Source organism: Phodopus roborovskii, unplaced genomic scaffold, assembly GCF_943737965.1.
Source record: "Phodopus roborovskii unplaced genomic scaffold, PHOROB, whole genome shotgun sequence".
Lineage (NCBI taxonomy): Eukaryota > Metazoa > Chordata > Mammalia > Rodentia > Cricetidae > Phodopus > Phodopus roborovskii.
Window position 1 is genome coordinate 585,052 of NW_026125554.1, and position 22,004 is coordinate 607,055.

General features: G+C 57.5%; 3 protein-coding genes across 3 annotated transcripts; 1 reads left to right on the top strand and 2 right to left on the bottom strand.

The window, feature by feature from the left end:
* The first annotated feature begins 1,650 nt into the window (after positions 1-1,650).
* On the top strand, positions 1,651-5,949 carry Gipc3 (GIPC PDZ domain containing family member 3). The gene is made up of 6 exons (XM_051177325.1): positions 1,651-1,939; positions 3,153-3,338; positions 3,428-3,608; positions 4,169-4,281; positions 5,581-5,662; positions 5,798-5,949. Exons 1-6 carry the CDS (start codon positions 1,760-1,762, stop codon positions 5,947-5,949), a joined length of 894 nt encoding a protein of 297 aa, XP_051033282.1. The 5' UTR covers positions 1,651-1,759.
* A 2,377-nt stretch (positions 5,950-8,326) lies between these two features.
* Tbxa2r (thromboxane A2 receptor) lies at positions 8,327-10,672 on the bottom strand. Its single transcript, XM_051177302.1, has 2 exons — positions 9,835-10,672; positions 8,327-8,965 (listed from the first exon to the last, which is right to left on the bottom strand). Exons 1-2 carry the CDS (start codon positions 10,603-10,605, stop codon positions 8,717-8,719), a joined length of 1,020 nt encoding a protein of 339 aa, XP_051033259.1. The 5' UTR covers positions 10,606-10,672; the 3' UTR covers positions 8,327-8,716.
* Positions 10,673-15,956: 5,284 nt separating this feature from the next.
* Positions 15,957-20,851, bottom strand: Cactin (cactin, spliceosome C complex subunit). The gene is made up of 10 exons (XM_051177245.1): positions 20,666-20,851; positions 19,825-20,296; positions 19,175-19,270; positions 18,878-19,023; positions 18,383-18,545; positions 18,161-18,275; positions 17,751-17,943; positions 17,217-17,336; positions 16,797-17,095; positions 15,957-16,712 (listed from the first exon to the last, which is right to left on the bottom strand). The coding sequence occupies exons 1-10, from the start codon at positions 20,824-20,826 to the stop codon at positions 16,222-16,224; spliced, it is 2,256 nt and encodes a 751-aa protein (XP_051033202.1). The 5' UTR covers positions 20,827-20,851; the 3' UTR covers positions 15,957-16,221.
* Positions 20,852-22,004: the final 1,153 nt, after the last annotated feature.

Here is a 22,004-nt window from a genome sequence, read left to right on the forward strand (position 1 = left end):
ATGCCCTCTTCATGGTTGAGTAATACTCCAGTGTGTCCCTGGACTGTTCATGTGCCCCAGGCTGTGGTGAGTCACTCTGGTTGAGGCCAGCCTGTGCCTGCTTCCTGTTAGACCATCCATTTCAACTACTTCGCTGTTGGATGGCAGATAACTTTGTCTCAGATACCTCTGGCTCATATGTGAAAGAGTCCTGCCAGGGCACTCTGTTTAATTAATGAGACAGGATACCTTTTAAAACTTGCACAATTTGACACACATATTCAGTGCTGAAGAATTGTATCCCCTCTACCCGTGTTCCAGCCCTTACCCCAGAACCTCCAGGCATGACCTTATTAGGAATTAGGGTGCTGGTGTGTGTAATTAACTCTGATGAGGTCATGTTGGGGCAGAGTGGGCACTGTGCCAATAGAGAGTTCTTTCGAGAAAAGGAACGTTGACACAGACCTAGGACTCTGTTGTGGAGACTGAACAACAGGCCAAGGACAGACTGCCAGAGTCAGGAAGGCCTCCCAGGGCATGGGAGGAGGGGGACAGTGTTGCCAGACCTCCACTTACGAACAAGGGAACGAGAGAACCAGGGCGGTGGGCACACCTTGAATCCCAGCACTTGGGAGGCAGAGGCAGGCAGACCCCTGTTGAGTTCTAGGCCAGCCTGGGCTACATAGTGAGACCTGTAATACAAGAAGGTGGGGTGGTCACTGAGGCTCAGTAGAAAGTCTGGCAGCACTCAGGAGGCGGAGGCAGCAGGATCAGGAGTTCCAGGCCACCCTGTTCTACATACTGAGTCCCAGGACAGTCAGGGCTACACAGAGAAACCCTGTCTCAAAAAGCAGACAGACAAAAGAACTGAGGGAGAATTAATTCATTTTGAGTTTTGTTTCATGACAAGGTGTCATGTAGCCCAGGCTAGCCTGGTACTCACTGTGTAGCCAAGGATGACCTTAAACTCCTGAAACTCCTGATCCTCCTACCTCCACCCTCCCTGTGCCCTGTGGCAAATGGTGTCTCCATCCCTAGACACCTCTCTCTCTCTCTCTCTCTCTCTGTTTTCTTTTAAACCACCTCCTTGTGGCACTGTTGTGGGAATCTAGGAGACTCACATAGCCCCAGGCATCTACTCACCTGGCTCAGTTCTACTACTCCACATACCTGGGTCTCTATCCCAGCACTGGGGAGGCTGAAACAGGAGGATTTGGAGGTGTTCCGGGTCATCCTTGGCTACATAGTGATTTCCATACCAGCCTGGACTACAGTGGGAGAGACCCTTTCTCCAAAAAAAAAAAAAAAAACCTTATTAGGGGAGAAATTAGTAGGTAGTAGGTAGGTTCAGGCAGCAGGTGGTCTTTGGGAGGATAAACAGGTGAGCAAGAACTCACTGGAAGCTCCAGGGACTTAGCCCCAGAGGAGGTCGCAGCTTGGGCAAGGCCCTGGGGCAGGGTGAGGAGGGAGACTAGCATGGCTGAGTAGAGGGAAGAATGGAGGGACGCGGGAGTGGACAGGCAGGATGCCGGGGCTGCAGGGATGGCGGTGGGCCTCACGAGCACGGGGGAGGGGGCGAAGCGGGGCTCCCTGGGACACCAGGACTGCGCACAGCACCCGGAGCTCGGGGGCCTCCCCCTGTTGTTCATGGGTCCCGGGGGAGCTGTGCCGCTGGTTTCACCTTGCCCCGGGCGTATCATGTTCCCGGATTCGCTTACGCCCCGCTCAGCTGTCACCGGCCAGGGACGGGAGGCGCAGGACGTGGCGGACCCTGCGCGCCATGGACAGCGCTGCGCCCCGCGAGCCCGGGGCCACTGAGACCCCCGCCCGCCCGCGCCCACGCCTGGTGTTCCGAACGCAGCTGGCGCACGGCAGCCCCACGGGCAGGATCGAGGGCTTCACCAATGTCCGCGAGCTCTACGCCAAGATCGCCGAGGCCTTCGGGATAGCGCCCACAGAGGTGAGGGCGGACCCCGGACCCCACTCGGGCTCCCGTGTGCACGCCATGCGAAAAATCGAACGAGACCGTAGGAGTGGGGTCCCCACATAGCCGAGGACCGGACCCAGGCTTCAGGACGCCGGGGTGGCTGATGGGTGGGAATCAGCGCACTGGGTATAGTGCTTGTGGCTCAGTGGATAGAGTGCTCAAAAAGTCAAGTTACATCCCCACACAGGATAAACCAGGGGTAGTGTTGTAAGGCCCGTTATCCCAGTGCTGGGAAGGTGGAGGTAGGGGTGTTGGGAGTTCAAAGGTCAGTCATCCTCAGTTACACAGTAAACTACAAGGTCAGCCTGGGATACTTGAGACCTGTCTCAAAAAATACCACTTTTAATTTCTTGGATTTAATTATTTGTATTACATTTCTCTTTTATTTTTGTTGTTTCTTTTCTTCTTCTTCTTCTTCTTCTTCTTTTCCTCCTCCTCCTCCTCCTCCTCCTCCTCCCCCTCCTCCTCTTCCTCCTCCTCCTTCTAATTTTGTTTTTCTGAGACAGGATTTCACCATGTAGCCCTGGATGCCCTGGATCTCAGTCTGTAGACCAAGCTGGCCTCGAACTCAGAGACCTGCCTGCCTCTGCCTCCCGAGTGCTGGATTAGAGGTGTGGGCCACTACTTAGTATATTTTCATTTTTGTCATATGTGGGGGTACCAGAGCACACAGTGGAGGTTTGGGGACAGCTTGTGGGAGCAACTCTTCCCTTTTACCATATAGGTCTTGGAAAGCCAGCAGGTGTCAGTCTGGCAGTCATCTTGCCTGCTCCCATTCCTGTGCTTGATTAATTAGGATAAGATCTCACTTTGTAGCCCAGGTTGGCCTAGAACTCGCTCTGTATGTAATCCAAACTGGCTTCTAGTTTGCGGCAACCCTTTGCCACAGCTCCTCAGCTTCTGGGGTTACATTGGTAAGCTGGGATGCTCCGACTTTTTTATTTTGGGGAATCTGAGACTCTGAGTCATCCTCCTGCCTCAGCCTCCAGAATGCTGGGATGACAGACAGGCACCATACCCACAGTCAGGCCTGCCCCCTTGTTTACAGGGGACCACAGCTGTCCCATGTGGGGCCTAGGTGTCTCTGGCCTCCAGGGGTCACCCACAGTGCCAAGTCTACTACAGAAGGGTATGCACAGGTTGGCCCTTCCATGATTGATTCTGGGTCCCTCTCTTGTTGGGACAGATCCTATTCTGCACCCTCAATAGTCACAAAGTAGACATGCAGAAGTTGCTCGGGGGACAGATCGGGCTGGAAGACTTCATCTTTGCACACGTGCGTGGAGAGACCAAAGAGGTGGAGGTCACTAAAACAGAGGATGCTCTAGGACTGACCATCACAGACAACGGGGCAGGATATGCTTTCATCAAGGTGCCTGTGGGTATATGTGATGGCCTGGGTGGTCTGGGATCCCAGGGAAGACAGCCCGGGCGGCCCTACAAGTGATTGATTCCCCACAGAGAATCAAGGAAGGCAGCATCATCAACAGGATCGAGGCAGTGTGTGTCGGGGACAGCATCGAGGCCATCAATGACCACTCCATTGTGGGCTGCCGGCACTATGAGGTAGCCAAAATGCTGCGGGAGCTGCCCAAGTCCCAGCCCTTCACCCTGCGCCTGGTGCAGCCCCGGAGAGCCTTCGGTGAGAATGGCCGGGCCCCAGGCTTGCCCCAGGGCAGCGAGAGGCAGGAAAGGCTTTTCTGAAACAGTCTCATAGCCCAGGCTACCCTCAGATTCAATATGTAGCCAAGGACGACCTAGAACTCTTTGGCCTGGCCCAGTTCGTGCAGTGTGCAGATGCTGAGATGAGAGGGTAGCTTCCACAAAATTTTTTCAAACTTGGAGATACCTGAGCACTGTTCTGAGGTGCTTTCCCTGTAGTGTCCCAGACTCTTGAGGGTGCTGAGCAGTGTCTTTGGTCAACACTCACTCCTTGTCAGGAGCTCCTCAAAATGGGACAGCCACAAATGTCCCTAGGTATTACTCAGGGTCTCTCAGGGAAAGAATAATATGCACTGGGGGATTCTAGGCAGGACTCCACCCTGACATGCCTCCAGCTCCCTAGTCTTTCAACAGTCCTCAGGAGACTGAGGCATCAAACCTTGAGTTCGAGGTCAGCTTGGGCTACAGAGTAAGACCCTGTTTGCAAAAAAGAACAAACAAAAAACAGTTCACACAAAACAGACATGTTTGTCCCTCCAGATATGATTGGCCAGAGGAGCAAGAGCAGCAAGTGTTCTGTGGAAGCCAAAGTGAGCAGCGGGAGGGAGACGCTTCGGCTGCGCTCTGGGGGCACTGCCACTGTGGAGGAAGTGGTGAGTGAGTTCAGGCTCCATTAGGAATCCCAAACCTGGAGTTGCAATACTGAAGCAGAGCCACAAGTCACACCTTCTTCTGGAGCTCAGAATGCTGGTGGTAGCCTGGCCCGGGACTCAGTACTCCGGAGGCTGTGATGGGAGGGTCACAGCTCAAGGCCAGCATGAGCTTCATACCAGGACCTTGTGTCCAAAAGATGAAGACCCTGTCCTGAAAGTCTCTGTTTCCCAGTTCATGCTATGGGTGCAGTTGGAGGATGGTTCCAGACCACAGGGTCCCAGGGTGCCACCTGTTCCTGACCAGAGAGGCAGGAGGGACCAATGTGACCCCCAACTCATTAGTACTGGTTCTTTTCTTTTCTTTTCTTTTTTTTTTTTTTTTTTTTTTTTTTTGTACTTGTGTGAGGAGGTCAAAGATTAGTATATGTGTCTTCTTTTCTTCCCAACTTTATTTATTTATTTATTTATTTTGTTTTTTAAGATAGGGTTTCTATGTGTAACCCAGACTGTTCTGGAAATCACTTTCTAAACCAGGCTGGCCTTGAACTCAGAGATCTGCCTGCCTCTGCCTCTTGAGTGCTGGGATTAAAGGTGTGTGCCACCACTACCTGGCTAACTTTACTTTTTAAAATTGCATTCTTTATTACTTTATTACATTTTGCCTATGTAGTGTGTGTGTGTGTGTAGGTGTGTATGTGTGTGTGTGTGGTGGGTGTGTGTAGGTGTGTGTATGTGTGTATATGTGAGTGTGCTGTGTGTGTGTGTGTGTGTGTGTGTGTGTGTGTGTGTAGGTAAGTCACTTAGGGAGCTGGTTCTCCCCTCTACCTTTATGAGGGTTCTAGGAGTTGAACCGAAGTCTCTCACACAGAGCACCTAGAGAGTTGTAATTCTGTGATTTAATTGTAGTAGATAATGGGTGTCCTTGTGAGATTTTTTTCACACGAGAGTGTCAAGTGTATTTCAGTGCCCCTATCATTCCCTCACTTCCTCATCGCCTCTCCCTCTCCCTCCCAGACCTCCTCTGCCTCTCACCTCTTTTTAATGACACTTGATTTGCTTCAGGGGCCTCAGAGCAGCAGCTAACACCACCGGTTTGCTATCACTCCTGGGAGCTGGGTCATCAGGCCCCTCCCCGTTAGCTGTCTATCCATTGGGAGGACTTCACCCCTAGCTACCACTAACTAACCTGTCAATCCTTAGGGTCGGGTCACCCTTGCCTCAAGCAACCACTAAAGGTTTATCAATCCTGGGGGCGGGGCCTTCCGCCCTTCACTCACCCGGCCACTCTCCTGTCCGCAGCCCAGCGACTTGGAGGCTGCGGCAGCACGCAGGGTGGATGACTTGCTGGAGAGCTACATGGGCATCCGGGACCCCGAGCTGGGTAAGCGGCGCGGGTAAGCGCGGGGTCCCCGGTGCGGGCGGTCCTGTCCGTGCGTCTGTCTGCCAGGTCACTGTCTATCCCGTCTCTCTGTCCGGCTGCTCATCTGTGTGTGTGTCTGTCTGTCCGATCCCGTAGCAGCCGCAGTGGTGGAGACTGCGCGGAGCTCGGCGGGAGCCCAAGCCTTCGCTCGCGGCCTGGACGCTGTTCTGGGCGAGTTCGCTTTCCCGGACGAGTTCGTGGTGGAGGTGTGGGCAGCCATCGGAGAGGCCCACGACGCCTGTGGCTAGCATGTGCAGGAGTCCGCAGCCCCGTGCCCAGCCCCCTGCCACAGCGCCGCTCCAGAACCCAGGACAGCCCCCAGACCCGGCCTGGCTCTAGAACCCAGGCCCATTCCAAGGCCCACCCTGGCTCTAAAACCAGGCCTAGTTCTGTAACTCAGGTGAGGTCTGAGGCCCAGTCCAGCTCTAGCACCCAGATCAGTTCTGAGATGCAGCTGGAAACCCAGCTGGGTTCTGGAACCCAGTTCAGGCCTGAGGCCCAGTCCAGCTCTAGAACCAAACTTGAGACCCTACCCAGTTCTAGAATAGAGTCCAGTTCTGTAGCACAGGCCCACCCACAGGCACAGCCCAGTTCTAGCACCCAGGTCAGCTCTGAGACCAAGCCAGAATCCCAGCCAGGTTCTGGAACACAGGTTGTCTCTGAGATCCAACCAGGCTGTAGAACCCGGTCTAGTCCTGGGACACAGCCTGGCTCTGGAACCCAGCACAGCCCTGCAGCTGAGCCCTGTTCTAGAACTCACCTTGAATCTGAACTCCAGCTCAGCCCTAGAACCCAAGCTGGTTCTGCTTCTAGACCTCCTTCTAGAGCCAAGGGCAGTTCTGAAGGCCATACCAGACTGGAAACCAAACCCAGACCTAGCACTCAGGGCAGCCCTCAGGTCAAATTCCATTCTGAGACCAAGCCTGTGTCTAGAACACAGAAAGGCTCTGGGGGTGGGCTCTGTTCTAGAACTCAGACCCATTTGGATAAGAAGCCCGGCTCTAGAGCCCAGTCAGACCCAGGGTCCAAACCTGATGCTACAGCCCAGATCATGGCTGACCCTCAGCCAGCCTCCAGTCCTGCCCTGCAGCCACACTCCAGAACCCAAACAAAAGTTAAGACCCAGCTGGGCTCAGAACACAATCCCATTTCTGAATCCCAGTTGGGTTCTAAGACCCAGCCCAGCTATGAAATAACCACCACTGTGGCCCAGCCCTTTCGAGACATTTGGAGCTGCTCTGGAGAACCAGCTACCTTGGGACCCCAGGCAAGGTCCTCCAAGCCACTGGCTGACAGACCCCAAGCCAGCTCCACTAGCCAGCAATCATCCAGACCTCTGTCCCAAGCAGGCAGCCAGAGCCACACTGCTGTGGGGTCCAGACTCAGACCCCAGCCCTGCTCCCCAGCCCTGCCTCCTAGTGCCTTCCAGTGCCCTGCACCCCAGGCTGCCTCCAGTGATGAGTCTGATTCCGAGGCCCAGCCAGGGGATGGAAGCCAGCCTGCTATGACAGTTGGGCCCCACTCCCAAATGCCCTCCACCTCTGAAGCAAGTTCCAGTTCCAGGATGTCGCCAGGCATGCAGCCCTCTTCCTCCAGAAGAGGTCATGTGGGCTCCAGGGCACAGTCCAACTCCGGGACCCAGACGGACTCGCACGCCTGGCCCAGCTCTGCAGCCCACGCAGGTAGGGCCAGCCATGGAGGATCTCAGCTACCGCCTAGGGCCGAGAAGGAGCCCAGCTCCAGATCCCTGTCTAGTTCTGGGGGCAGACCTGGTACAGGTTCCCAAAAGCAGCATCCAATGACAGCTGGAGCCAGCAGTGCCCCTCAGCTGGACACAGGACAGTGGCTTGGTTCTGGAGCCCACTGGGCCTCTAGAACCCAGTTCATACCTCAGGTTCCAGCATGTACTGGAATGCAGGCTGCCATTGCAAAGGCCCTAAGTCCCTCAACCCAGCCAGGCCCCAGCCCCAGCAGTTCTGGAAGGCAACCCAGCTCAGGAGTCCACCTTCTTAGCTCTAGAGATGAAGGCTGCCCACAGACCCTGGGCCTTGACTCTAATACACAGCCTGATCCCCTGGCCCAACTTCAATCTCCAGGCCCATCACCCCCAAGAGCCCCCACCCCTGCTCCGAGCCAGGTTGCTGGGCCTCAACCTCAAGATGGAAGCCAGGTCACAGCCTTCCCCAGGCCATGTCCCCCAGCCTCCCACCTGGGCCCCACCAGTCCCCAGAAACCTGCCCTTTCTCCCAAGCCCCAGCTGGGACCCCAGAAGTCCATGTCCCCCACCATATGTGTCACTCCTAGCCCTGGCCCTCTCCCCCACCAAGGGTAGCTGAGCTAGAGATGTCCCTGGGCTCTGATGACCTCATCCCAGCAGGAGGACAAGATGGTGAAAACTGAGGCTTGGGTTTCAGAAGCCTGGCTGTGAACCCTGAGTAAGAGGATCTGACCACAGAAGGAATTGGGGGGGGCCCTGGGGACCTTGGTGGTAAATAAAGGAGCCTGGTGCACCCACAGCCTCAAGTCTTACTTTGAGTTGTTTGCATGGAGCTGTGGGGGAGGGTGTGAATGGATCTAAGGATGCTGAGTGCCTGTTGTATACCTCAGACACTCCATCACTGGGTCATTCAACCATTTATTGAGCAAGTGTGTTGGCAGCTGTGGGAGAGGGGGCTCAGTAAACACTGGAGAGGTTGGTGTCTCCAGACCTGACTGTGGGACTCAGACAGATGCTTTCAATATCCAACCAACGCTGATGACCCTTGAGCCCAGAGAAACGTGAAGCTAGGTGTCTCGGGCTCTGGGTCTCAGCTGGTTCCCACAGCTCCTGCAATGGGCCTCCTACAAGTGACCCAAGCACCCTACCTGGACTGGGGGAACTCTGGGGGTCAGGGAGGACATCCCTAGCATCAAGGAGGCATCGGCCCTATGTCAGTGGCCCCCTCCTGGGCTCCTGAGATGGGGCACAGGCCTGTGGCAGTCACTGAGGACCTGAGGTTTGGTTGACACTGTCCTTCAGGGTCCACTGAATGCGGCTTGGACTGGGGGCGGGTGCAAGGGCAGAGCCCGGAACCTCGAACTGGGCCGTGGGTGCAGGCGCCGAAGCACCGAGCGGCGAAAGAGGATGTAGACCCAGGGGTCCAAGATCTGGTTCCAAGTGGCTACACGCAGGTAGATGAGCAGCTGGTGCTCCGTGGCCCGCAACAGCTGCCCAGAGGGGCTCATGACCGGGGTGGCCCCCAGCAAGGTTTGTGCGATGAAGACCTGCAGGGACAAAACTGTGCTGCATGACCTTGGGGGAGTGAGGCGAGCTGTCTGAGTGACCTGGGCTCAGGAAGGAACACAGGCGTTTGGCTCATGTCCTAGCTGGACTGAGGCAGGGAAAGTGAACTTGTGGATCAAGGCAGCAAATTATCCCCGAGGCAGGCCTACTGGCTTTTATTCACTTTTGGCCTACTCGCTTTTATTCACTTTTTGAGACAGAGTTTCTCTGTGTAGCCCTGGCTGTCCTGGAACTCACTCTTTTGACCGGGGTGACCTCAATCTGTCACAGAGATCCTCCTGCCTCTGCCTTCTGAATGCTGGGCTCACAGGGATGTGCTACTATGTTTTACTTTTGACAGTGTCTGGCCAAGTTGCCTGGGCTGGCCTGAGACTTAGTTCTGAGTGTCTGGGTGAATGCCTGCTCTCCAGGCCCAGAACTGGATCTGCTTTGTGCTGGGAAAGCCTGTATACAGTCGGCACATAATAAATACTTGCTGAAGGAATAAGGGGGAAAAAAGGTGTGTGCCCATGTTAAACCAGTCCTCCTCCTACCAGCTGGGCTCCATCTTCCAGAGGAGGACATCTGTACAAAAGTCCACAGGGCACCCAAGGGACATGGCAGAGATCGGTGCTAGATAGAATGCGTTCCCCAGCATTCCTAACAGGTGGACTCCTATTTATCCTTCAAAGTCCTATCCTACTCCAGGATGCCCAAACCCAGAAACAATTTCCTGACACCCTGCAGACCCTCTTAGAAGCCCTGAGGATGTGAATTCTGGGGCTCTCTCCCCACCCTGGGTCACAAGTGTGTGTGCGCGGGGTATCTGCCGGTTGCCCGGAAGGGGAGGGGCTCTGGCATGGGGACTCACCAGCAGGGGCATCCAGCACACGGTGGCCACCACCATGATGCCCACCAGCTGCACCATCATCTCCACCTCGCAGTCCCGTGGGCGCTGGCGCGCAGCTTCACGGTCATGGTAGACGCGACAGAGCGTGACCACGCTCACGGTGTTGAGCAGGAAGGACAGGCCCACAGACACACTGCCCAGGAGTGAGAACAGCAGGCCAAAGGCCACGTCGCTGTGCAGTGTCCCGAGCGTGAGGAAACACCAGGAACCAGGGTACTGCACGGTGTAGCGGCCGAGGCCCAGCAGCGGCAGCAGCCCCAGTGCCAGAGCGGCCAACCACACCAGCCCCACGGTGGCCCAGGCGCGGCGCCATGTGGCCGACGGTCTCCAGAAAGGCCGCGTGATGCCCACGTAGCGCTCTGAGGCCATGGCAGCGCCCAGGAGCAGAGGGCACAGCCCGAAGAACACCATGGCCACCCCCATGAAGTGGCAGAGACGGCAGCTGGGGTCAGCGGCCTGCCAGGCGAAGAGTGCAGCGTGCTGCGACACCACGATGGCGCCGGTGACCAGAAGCCCCAGGAAGTCGGTGAGGACCAGGCCGCACAGGAGGGTGAGGAAGGATGAGCGCGGAGATGGTGCCCTGGCCAGCACGCTTAGGGCCAGCAGGTTGGACCCCAAGCCCAGCACGCAGAAGGATGCAGCAAACCAAGGCGATGCGATGAGACGCCGCTCCTGCAGTGTGATGTTCATTGGCCGGAAGCAGGGTCCTGGGGAGCTGCCATTGGGCCACATGGCTCCCAAGCCTGGTGCAATGAGAGGTCACCAACCCATCAGACGCAGGTGGCCAGAAGTCTGGGGCTCACCTGAAGACACAAGGTGGTTTGTGGTGAATTCCTACGCAGCCTTCCATGTCCAGGAACAAATACCTTTTTTGACCTAACCTACCTTCCGATGTCTTCTGACCCCGTTTAGTGGCCCAGGGCAGCCTGGAAGTCTAAATCCTCCTGCCTCAGCCTCCTGAGTAGCTGGAATGACACAGGGGCAGCCCTGAGTTTGAGTTCTAGTCCTTGCACTCATAGTGTGGCCTCAGTTTCCCTATCCTGTCACCCCTCCATCATTCTGGCCTGCTCACTGGAATGACCCTCACCCTTTGTCCCTTTCCCTTGCCTCACTTTTATAATAAGAAATGAACCCAGAAGTTCTTGTTCCATTTTGGGAACAAGAAAAAAAAACAAAACAAAACAAAACAAAAAAAAAAAAAAAAAAAAAAAAAAAAACAAACCCAGCCCGACAGGGCCACATCCCCAGGGATGACTCCAGTGGGGAGGAACGCAGGGGCCACATCACAGAACCGAGGTTGGATGTGGCGTGTAAAAGTGAGACTGTTCAACCATCAGATCCCTCCCAGCACCAGGGAGCCAGTAGCAGGAGGAGTTTAAACTGCACAGAGAGATAAAAAAAAAAAAAAAAAAAAAAACAAGACCAAGACCATAGACCAGAGACAGGTGGGTATCTGCCTAATGTCACACAGTGTTCCTGTGTAACCCAGACTGGCAAGCAATTCATGGAGCTCCTCCTGCCTCACTCAGATTTCTGGTGTGAACCATGTTTGGCCTTTTTTTTTTTTTCTTTTCTTTTTTACATTATTCATTTACATGTGGGGGGTGTGTGCAAGGCACACATACAGCCCAGGGTGTGTGGAGGTCAGAGGACAAATCACAGGAGTTGCCTCTTGTCTTCACCATGTGGGTCTTGGGGTTCGAACTCAAGTCCTCAGACTTGGCTGTAATCACCTTTACCTACTGAGCCACAATGCAAGCCTTTGGCTTTCTCCTTTTTCTCCACCTCTCCTTCCCCCCAGCCCCCTGCCCATTGAGCTCTAGGCTTCTAACAGTTGGTCATTTTGGGTTCAGGATGCATCCTCTGTTTTTGTCCCCATGTCCCCTCAGAGCCTCAACTTCCCTTCCTGTAAAGCCAGCTGATACTGACAATTATCTGTTATGTCTATTCCTGGCACATGGTAGGTGTTCAGTTTATGTAGCTAAGAATGTTCCAGGCTGGCACAAGCAGCTTCCCTGCCTCACTCCCATCTCAGCCAGAGGCCACCAAATGAATGGGCTGCCTGCACCATCCAGAGGAGAAAATGGAGGCTTAGAGAGATTGTGGGGGTGGTCTTGAGGCTGCCCCTTGATGATGTCACCCTGGCTCTGAGGTGCTGTGCAAGTATTGGAGTTTCTGCGCTAGGTTCCCTGGGACCACAGCACTCCCCCTCCAAGGTGGATTTGCACCAGCAACCACCCCCCTCTTTCTCCTCCTTGGCCCAGCCTCAACACTGGGTCCCTCAAATGCACTGTGGCCCTACCCCACAGCAAGCCCACTGCCCAGCTGGAATCCTGCACCAAGCATGGTTGTCGGTTTCCAGTTTTCCCTGTGTCCCTCCCTCCTTCCCTCCCTCCCCTGGGGTTCAGGTGATAATGGCAGGCTCAAGTTGCCCAGGCCAGATTGGAGGCAGGGCCTGGCAGCCTCCCACACTGGCCAGCATCCCAGGCTGTGTGGTCCCAGGGAGATCACTCCTTGCCTCTGTGCCTCATCAGATTCTAGCCTCGGGGCAGGGAGTTCTGGGCTGGGAATTTTAAGAGTTTGGAAGTGTTTTTGTATGTCTGTCTAAGACAGAGACTCTGGCTGCATAGACAGGGCTAGACTGGAACTCACGAGAGAGAGAGAGAGAGAGAGAGAGAGAGAGAGAGAGAGAGAGAGAGAGAGAGAGAGAGATCCATGCCTCCAACTCCTGCTAGGACAACAAGCACAGCTGTACCTGGGTTATGGTTCTAGAATTCTCCTGAGCTCCCACCCTGACCCCAGAGGTTTGAGGAGCTTAGAATCCTCCAGTCTTGAGTCCTGGAGTGAGGGCAGCTCTGCATTCCTGAGCCATGACCCTGCTTTTGGGGGTGGGGAGGGCAGTAGTGTTCTGTCTGCAATGGGGCACCCTGGGGTGCTGCTCCCTGCCCCTTGAGGCCCAGGCATTGGTGGCTGCCTTCCAGCCTGGCGGAATGTGGTGGTGAGGGGCTGGGCTCTGAGCTCCAGGCCCCTCCTCCTCCTCTCAGCTCATCCATCTCCCTCAAGCCTCTCTGGCAAGCCTCAGAGCAGCCTGAGCCCTCCACTAACCCACCCCCATCAGCACCCTACACAGCCTCAGTTCTCCCCCCCTTACAAAGAATTGACATTCCCTAGTGGCTTTCTGCTTGGGCCTATCTGTGCAGAGCCTTGGCCCCAGCTTTTCCCAGAGGGGACTCTGGTGTGGACACCCCACAACCCCACAGACCCTCAGGGCTCACCACAGGCTATTCAGACTCTCCCTTCCAGGGGCCACTTCCTGTTTGTGAGGTAGCCCCAGGGTGCAGGTGTCATTCTTACTGCTTGGGCCTCAGTTCCTGGTGTCCTACCTCTCTGGGGGTAGGACAGGTGCCATGGATATTCTGAGCTGAGACTATGTGCACCCCCCCACACACACATGGAGTCACATGCACACAGCCCACATCCCACAGCTTCATCTCTGCCGGAGCATTTGGACTGGCAGGAATACCCATGTGTAACCAAGGAAATTACACTTGTCCAGGCTAGACCACTGGAATAAAGGCCACACCCTTGGGGTCCTTTTCAGGGAACTTGGAGACCTGTTTGCTGTCACCATCCGATGGGATAGATGCGGCCACAGCAGAGCTGTGGATGAGTCTGGCCCCCCCCCCCCAGGCACCATGCAGAAAGCTGCTCACCTGAGGAGTCAGGGTGACCTCTCATTAGGGAGGAGGGACTCACCCGCGGTCAGTACCAGGGTGTCGATGTGTCCCAGGAGCAGAGCAGGCAGTACCTCTGTGCTTTCCCAGGCCAGGCAGAGAGAGCAGGAGCAAAGACCCCTGGTGAAACCGAGGCACCAACAGACGCCCTGAGGCTGTGGGTAGATGGTGTGGCGCTGGGGACCCCCAAGGGGGACGGGGATGGGGGGGGATGTGACAGTGAGGCTGTCTCCCGCCCCGCCCTGTCTCCATCTGTCTTTCTGCCTGTCTCTCCAGCCCCGCCCCCTGCGCTGGCCTCGCCCCTTAGCCGGGTGCCTGGCTAGGGTGGGAACCCCGGCGGGGCACAAGGGTGACACAGACGTTGGTTGTTGACAGGCCAGCGACCCAGAGGCCCAGAACCATGTGGGGAGAGCTGCGCGGCCAGATGGGGCTGGTCCTGGCAAGGCAGCAACGAGCCTGCTGGACAAAGTGTCCAGGCGCCTTCCAGGGGTCTCGGGAGGTCCAAGGCCAGACTGCGGGGGCCACAGGGCTAGGGGAGGGTATGGTGGGGGAGGGGTGCTGTGGGAGAGGCCAGATGCCTGCCTGGACGCCTCCACAGACTTGGAGCAGGCTTGGAGCCCCCTCCCCCGCAGCTCTACTGCAGGAAGTCCTGACCTTGGCTGGGGACTGTGTAGACTTGGGAGCTGTGGTTTAAGGGGAAACCTGGGCCCAGGAGGCGAGCGTAGGTCACTTTGGCCTCAGTTCTTCACACACTTGAGCAGGATGTGTCCTGGTGAGGACCAGGATGCCCGGCCTGGCCGTGACCCTAACCTCCACCCAGTTCCATAGTCTGGCCAGGGTCAACCAGACTCCTTTCAGCAGCCGGAAGCCCCTTCTCCGCTACCCCACCCCTCACCCTTCCGGTCTCACTCCTGAGGGCCCTCCCGGCCCATCCCATTATTCAGTCCTGAACCCTAACTTGCCTCTTCCCTGGTGAGGGGCCAGCTCCAAGTATTTTTGTAGCTCCTTTGTGGGGCTGTCTCCTAATTGGACCTGCCCTTCCATCCCTGGTTTCAATGGCCAGGGCTGAGGAGGCAAAGCAAATTTCCTTCCTTCCTTCCTTCCTTCCTTCCTTCCCAGAGGCTGGCTGGGATTTAATGCTGTGGGGAAGGGTATAAGGATGGGGGCTTTCCCCTGGTCTGGGCTACAAGGTGCTGGTGGTAATGCTTGGTGAGAGTGTGATGCCTTGTGAGGCTGTGGTGGAAAGAGGGTGTGAGGTTGTGCTCCTGACCAGGATGGGGACAGGGGATGGGGGACAAGGCTGAGGGTGGCAGGTGTGGCAGTACAGGGACAGGGGATGGCAGTTGTCATCTTTCCCTCTGGACATGTCCAGTCTAGAGAATCACACAATGGTCAAAAGGTGACAGCTCAGTATGCACGGGGAAACCGAGGCCACACACACACATGCATTGCTCAAGGTCGGGACAGCAGCTGGGCTTGCTGCCACTGGGGGTGGATGTGGGAGCCGCCAGGCTCAGGATGTACCCCCTGTGGCTGTGGCTTCCTCTGAGGCTGGGGGTGCCTATTCTTAGCTCTGGACACAACCAAAGGAAGCCAAAGGTTGCATGGGAGCTGGAGACAGCTTCCGGGTGGGGACATGAAGGCACCCCTGGGGATGATCTGCATCCTTACCAGGCTCATTCACCCTCTATGGCTCCCTGGTGCCCCCGCGGGTCTGGTTCTCTGGGCTGGACCTCCTGCCGGGTCTTCTGCAAGGACCTCATCAACCCCTCTGGGCACCTCAGGCTCTTTGGGGTCCCCTTACCCCTCCCTGTCTCCCAAGGCCAGGACCATGCTGGGGCCACACACATCCAAGAACCAGCAGGCTGGAGATTCCATGGGGTAGGTAGGAGGGACCAGGTAGAGAAACTGAGGCCCAGCGTGCTGTGCACTGTACAAGCACCCAAGTAACCCTCAGGCTCAAATGCCCCTGGCCCTACCCAACTCAGCCCTGAGTGGGACCTTTGGGGACCAGTGTCCTTTGGTAGAGGTTGCCCCGAGGACCATGCTGTCACAGCTCCACTGGGGTGGCAGGGCTGAGTGTTGGTTTGGACAGGTTCGTGTCCTGTTGCATTCTCAGGCCGCAGTCAGGGCCTGGGGCTGTGGGGGATGCTACTGGCAGATCTGGGATGCAGAGCCTGGCCTCCACTGGGTGTAAACCAGGACCTGAGGGGAGAAAGCCACACATTCCTTCATGGTGGTGGTCTTGGGCTCAGGTGGGCAGAGCAGACCCTGAGTCCTGACCCTCCCAGAGCCACGTGGGTGTGGTGTCTGTGCTGTGGCCTCAGAGTTGACTCAGATATGAAGCAATTTTAGAATAAGCTTTCTATTAAACATATCAAAACCACATGGCCTCCATTAAGAACAAGTCTGTGGAAACATGATACCCTCCCACCTAAAGCTGCCTTTCCAGAGAAACAGTTGCAATCTTTTCCAGAGGCAGGGGAGCCGAGGGCGCTGTGGCCCCCTGAATGCTGGTTACTGTAGCCGAGGAAGGTGCCCCGTCCCTTGGGATCCCCTCAGCACCGCCCACTGGGAGCTGTCCTGGTCCTGATCCAGCCCTGAAGGGCGAGGGTCACCGGCGGTAGCGGTAGCGCTTGAAATGAAACCATAGCTGGAAGATGCCATTGGCAAACTGGCAGCGGAAGCCGTGGCGGTGAGAGTACTCCCACTCGCGGCTGACGATCTTGAAGGCAATGTCCTCATAGGGCGGCCCAGCGTGGAAGCGCAAGATGGCAAAATCGCGGTTGTCTGCGCAGGCCTCCAGGAAGTACTCGGGTGTGGCGCGCTTGCGGATAAGGTCTGGGTAGAAGATGTTGAACTTGTAGCCCTGCACGATCTTGGGCGGAGGGTTGTCGAAGTCGTAGTGCGTCTGGTTGTACTTGTTCCACTCGAAGCCTGTGTGCACGCGGTTGAAGAAGCGTGGCTTGCGTGGTCGGTACTTGTCGGCCCACAGGTAGGCGCGCCCGCCCAGTGGCATCTCTACACTGAACTGCGCCTCGTCCTGGCCCATGCCCTCCCGTGCACGCCGGAAGAAGATGTCCTCAGCACTCTCGCTTGCATCGCCTGTGGGGGCGAAGGGGATCAGTTGCAGGGCTCCCCACAACCCTCCTGATCCCTCTGGCTGCCTCCTCCTTGCCCCGCCCCCACCTGTGGCCTGGAGCTGCTGGCGCGACAGCTGCAGGCGCTGCAGGTCCTCGTGCGGCTCCAGCACATGCGCGTCCAGTGGCAGCTCGTGCGCTGTAAGCAGCCTCGGGCTGTAGCGGCCAGCATCATAGTCCGCCAGGCTCTGCTGGATCAGATCCTCCTCCATTAGCACCGCCTCACCATCCGCCTCCGCCTCCGCCTCCGCCTCCGCCTCCGCCTCCCCAGAGGCTGGAGCCTGCTCAGCATCTGTGGGGTCCACGGAGGGCCCAGGGCTGCATGGGGCAGGCTCTTCAGGCTCGGGGCTGCATGGGGCAGTGTAGGAAGGGATGAGGCCCAGAGGTAGGGCATAGATAGGCCTGTCCCTGCCAGGCCCTCACTGGTGTCCACCCTGCTGCCAGGTCCCCCAGTGGGCAGACCCCTTACCTCTGCGTGGCTGTGGGCTCAGACTTGAGGATGGGAAAGAGGGGCTCACTCTCCACACCCTGCTCCTGCTTCAGCTTGAATAGCTTTTGCCGCAGAACATCCTGGTGGCGCTCACGGAGCCTGGGGACAGAAGGGTGGTCACCATACCAATTCCCAGGCAGGGCACATTTCCTGTGTAGCCCCAAGCCTGGCCTTTGGAGGAGTCTTGCCTACTCAGATTGGGGACATTGGAGTAACCAAGGCAAGCCAGCAGGCAGCAGTCACTGTGTTTACCCCTTGGTAACGAGCATGCTGGGATCTACATACAGTTCTCAAGCTAGACAGGAAGCTGACAGAGGGAGCAGAGGGGCACAGAGAGGGGGTAAAGGGAAGAAAAAGGAGACATAGAAGGGTAGGGAGGGGATGGAGGAAAGAGGGGACACAAAGGGACAGGCACCCCAGTTTCTCAAGATGCTGGTGACTAGTGAAAACAGCTGGTAGTTATAAAGGCTAAGAGGGGATCCAGGGGCTGAGGCCCCAGGGACAAAGCCTCACCTGGCCCTGGCCATGTGTGCACGTAGTTGCTGCAACAAGCTCTCCCAGTACCCCATGTCCAGGTTGGGGCCGCCTGCACGGATTTTGCCCTCAATGCCCTGGAAGATGACCTGCAGCTGGTTGTATGTCTTCCCCTTGAACACGGACTGCACATCGGAGCTGACTGAGGCGTTGACGCCCTCACGGCGCTCACCTGTAGGACTGGGCTGTTCAGAGTGGGCCTGAGTTCCCTCCTGCCCCACCCTGCTGGGTGCTCCCTGAGCTACACTTCACCCTGGTCAGGGATGAGGATGACAGCTGGCCTGCCTTGGAAAGGGTTGGCAAGGACCACAGCTGTCCCGACAGCACCAAGCAGCGGTGCTGTAGCAGGAGGTCTCAGAGTGGTTGGGAAGATGCGTCAGCCTGCTCACCTGGGCCCTTGCCCGAGGCTTCCAGCTTTCGGAGCTTGGCGATCTCATCTTCTGTGATGGTAGTCATGTCCCGCCAGAAGTCCACATTCTTGCCCTGCTCCAGCTCCATGTACACCTGTGGGGTGGGGCCATGTGGGAGGGGCATGAGGGGGGTGAGGCAATTAGGGTGGGGCAGCAGTGGTAGACAAAGCTGGACACAGCTGCAGGCTGATATGGTGGCACCTGGATGTCCTCCAGCAGGTCTTCCATGTCCGCCACTGTGAGGCCATTGAGGAAGGTGTAGGGCTCATGCATCTCCACGGCCAGGTCGTCGTCCTCTGCACTGATGTATTTGGCCAGCAGGTCAATGGGCTTAGCCCGCCCGTCTCGGATGCGGATCTTGGAACTTCGGGAGAAGACGGGGTGGCGAGGTCAGGGCCAGAGTTCAGCATGACCCGAGCTGACCCTAGAGCATCCCCTTGGGGTCCCACCCAGGCAGGCAGCCTCCGTTAACAGAAGAATCAGAGGGCCCCGGCGAGCCTGGCCCTCACCAGGGTGGGACGGCAGGTCCCCAACACATTTGACCAGGTCTGTGCTCAGACACCTTCCGTGAGGCCACGGGACCCTGAAACCCCCCCCCCCAAACAGGACTGCTGAGGGTCTGCCTTGGGAGTCCACATGTCCCAGAACCAGGGGAAAGGGAACTGTCTGCCATAGAAGGCTGGGGAGGGGGCGCACCGCAGCTTGGCCTGCCGCAGGTGGAAGCTGTCTTCCTGCTCCTCCCAGGTCTTGAAGTGCTCCGCCTCCTTTTCCCGCTGCAGCAGCTCCAGCTCCTGCTCTCGCATGGCCTTTTCCCGCTCCCGCTCCAGCCGCAGCTGCTTCACCTGGGGCGGCAACACAGAGTCACCATGGTGAGGGCCCCAGCACACCCAACCCTGGGGTGCCCCGGGCCACCTCAGCCTCCAGAAGCAGTTGTGAGCAAGAGCCAAATGGGAGGCCCCTGAGGTCCTAGGTCCAGCCATGCTTGAAGCGCACCTTCTGGAGCTCCAGCCGGTTGTCCTCCTGGATCCTCTTGTTGCGTTCCTTCAGCTCTTTCTCTTCCAGGTGGCTGATACCCTTCTTCTCCAGTGCCTGTGGAAGCAGCCGGACTCACTCAGCCACCCAGTGCCCCGCAGCCCCTCACATTCTACCACGCTCGTAGGGGAGACAACAGAGTAAGGGCCTTGGAATTGAGACCAAAGCCGCCACTGAGTTCTCACAGCCCATGGTAGGAAGGTGCCTTGGGTCAGCTCTTCTCCCAGAAGCAGCCCCTGGAACGCTGCACATCACCTAACAGCCATGCAGTAACCACGTGCTTTCTGATGCCTCAGAAGTGTGCCAGCATGCCTTGGTATCCTGCAGGTGGCCGGCAGCACAGCTGAGCCTGGTGCCTGCACAGGTGTGTGTCACGCAGTGGCCCAGGAGCAAACACTAACAGCAGGTTGAAAGGCACACTGTGTGAGGGGTTTAGGCTACAAGGGTCAGAATGGCCTCCCTGAAGAAGGACTGAGAGTCAGGGGAGCCCTGGAGGACAAGAACCACAAACAAGGAACTGGGCTGAAGGAACAGCAGTGCAAAGGCCCTAGCCCACAAAGGTTCCCTCTCAGGACAACATAACACCTGGCCACTCAGGGCAGAGCACCCACCTTGTTCCAGATGAAGGTGCCCAGGAGATTGTTGTCTCCAAAGGGGTTGTCAGTATTGGTGTACCCCATGTACTCCTCACCCCAGCCCATCTTCTCCCGCTTCTTGCGCTCCTTAGCTTCCTTCTTGGCCAGTCGCCGAGCACGCTTCTCCTCAGGCGTCTCGAAGGCCTTGAGCAGCTCTTCCTGCTGCCTCCGCTCCTCACGAAGCCGCAGCCGCTCCTGTAGGCTCTGCTGCTGGCTCAGGGCCAGGGCAGTCGCCCCAGGGCTCCGAGAGCATCTTGGGGATTCGGAGCTAGATGCAGATGACCCTGGGGACCACGAGCGCCGGCGTGTCTGCCGGGCCCAGGAGCCCCGTGCCCGCTCCTCACCCGAGTCAGATCGTGAGGACTGGTCCTGTGAGTGCCATCGGGGTGGCCGAGGGCTCCGGCTTCGCCTCCCAGACCTCTGCCGCCGGTCTCCTTCCGAATCTGATCTATGGGGAGGACATACTAGGGTTCGAGACAGGGTTTCTTTGTGAGGCGCTGGTTGTCCTGGAACTCTGTAGATAGGCTGTCCTCGAACTCAGAGGATCCATCCGCCTGCCTCTGCCTCCACAGTGCTGGGATTAAAAGGCGTACGCCACCACCGCCCGACTAAAAGATCTCAACTATAAGTCAACCAACAGCCCATGGTGCACGCAGTCTGGGCTACACAGTGAGCTTCAGGCGAGTGCGGCCACGTCAGTCCCCTGCTCACACGCCTCCCGGTCCCCGCCGCTCCGGCGTTGCCCGGCTGGCTCGCATTAGAGTCTCACCCGCCCCTCAGCCCCCAGGCCGGACGCCCGCCGAGTCAGGACGCTGACCTGCGCCCCCGGCTGCGCCGCCTGCGTTCGCGCCGCCCCTCCCGTTCCCGGCGCCGCCGGCTGCTCCGTCCATGACTCCCGCTGCGGCTGCGGCTCCGGCTCCGCTGCCTCCGACCCCTGCACCCAGTGGACCGTGAGCGCGAGCGAGTGTCGCGACCCATTTGGCGGTACGCGCTGCGCACGCGCGGAAGTAAACAACTAGGAGGCTTGGAGCCGGGGGCTTTCTTTCGCGGCGGCGCATTCGGGGCTGTCCCAAAGTGCGCCTTGCCCCGGAAAAAGACCAAATCTACGTGCTCAGAACTCTGGGGAGACATATACCGGGGTATCTCTTGTGTTCTCATGTTGGAGACGCATGACGGACTCCGACCAGGTCGCCGTCAGACTGAGTAGAGCGACTCTGCATTCAGGCAATAACAGAGACTGACTTAGGCGGGTCCTCGCGCCCAAGGGGGCCTGGGAAAGCAGGGCCGAGTCGCCGGTGCTCGAAGAGGCGGTTATAGGGCGGGAAAGGCGTCGCTGTGGGTGGGGCTTAGGGAGTGGGAACTTAGGTTAGAGCCGGGGTGGGCGGGGCTTACGGAATTGACAGTCCTGCATCGAAGACCTGGCTGGAGGGGGAGGGATATGAGGCTTAGTAGAGCGGGGCCTGGGAAGGAATGGAAGAGTGGCCGTTATAGGAGCGGGATAGGAGTGATCTGGAAGACTAGATTGACAGACATACATCAGTGGGCGGGCGGGCCAGTCAGGACCTGAGAGAGCAGGATCGAGGAAGCGGAGCCTGTCTGGCTGGGCGGAGGCAAGATTGACAGCCGTGGATTTGAAGGCTAGGCCAGGCCACCAGCAACGGACGGGAAGTGGAGCTGCGTTTGGCAGAATTTAGGAGTGGGAAGACGGGCCTCGATAGATAGGGCCTAGGACTCGAGATAAACAGATGCGGGGCTGAGGGCAGGACCAATGAATCCAGAAACTGCGGTTGGGCGGTGCCCCGCACGGAAGGAAGACTCAAGGGGCGTGGCTAACTTGAGAGGGGCCTATGTAGGAAATCCCGAAGCCCAGGAGACCTCACGGAGGCCATGTTCCAGCTTGGGAACATGGCGGGCCTGCGCCAATAAAACCCAGGTCAGGACGCGATTGTTTGTTGCCTTCCAGATGCTGATCTTGGGCTTATTCCGTCGGTCAGATCGTGCATGCAGCCACTTAAACTGTGAATAATCAATAGACAGAGAAACCGAGGCTTGAGAAAGGGAAGTCGTCTGGATGCTTGTCCTGTTTCAGTTGGGATGCATTACGTGGAAGCCCAACAGCCCTGGGAGGGTTTGGAGGGAGGAGACAAGTTTCGTGG

Excerpts from the sequence above, each read along its gene's own strand:
- Cactin (XM_051177245.1), bottom strand. The coding sequence starts at position 20,826 with ATGGGTCGCGACACTCGCTCGCGCTCACGGTCCACTGGGTGCAGGGGT. Across the intron at positions 19,271-19,824 it reads GCACCTTCATCTGGAACAAG|GCACTGGAGAAGAAGGGTAT; the intron begins GTGGGTGCTCTG and ends CTGCTTCCACAG. Across the intron at positions 18,276-18,382 it reads ACCTGCTGGAGGACATCCAG|GTGTACATGGAGCTGGAGCA; the intron begins GTGCCACCATAT and ends CCCACCCCACAG.
- Tbxa2r (XM_051177302.1), bottom strand. The coding sequence starts at position 10,605 with ATGTGGCCCAATGGCAGCTCCCCAGGACCCTGCTTCCGGCCAATGAAC. Across the intron at positions 8,966-9,834 it reads TGTGCTGGATGCCCCTGCTG|GTCTTCATCGCACAAACCTT; the intron begins GTGAGTCCCCAT and ends TTGTCCCTGCAG.
- Gipc3 (XM_051177325.1), top strand. The coding sequence starts at position 1,760 with ATGGACAGCGCTGCGCCCCGCGAGCCCGGGGCCACTGAGACCCCCGCC. Across the intron at positions 3,339-3,427 it reads CAGGATATGCTTTCATCAAG|AGAATCAAGGAAGGCAGCAT; the intron begins GTGCCTGTGGGT and ends GATTCCCCACAG. Across the intron at positions 3,609-4,168 it reads GCAGCCCCGGAGAGCCTTCG|ATATGATTGGCCAGAGGAGC; the intron begins GTGAGAATGGCC and ends TTGTCCCTCCAG.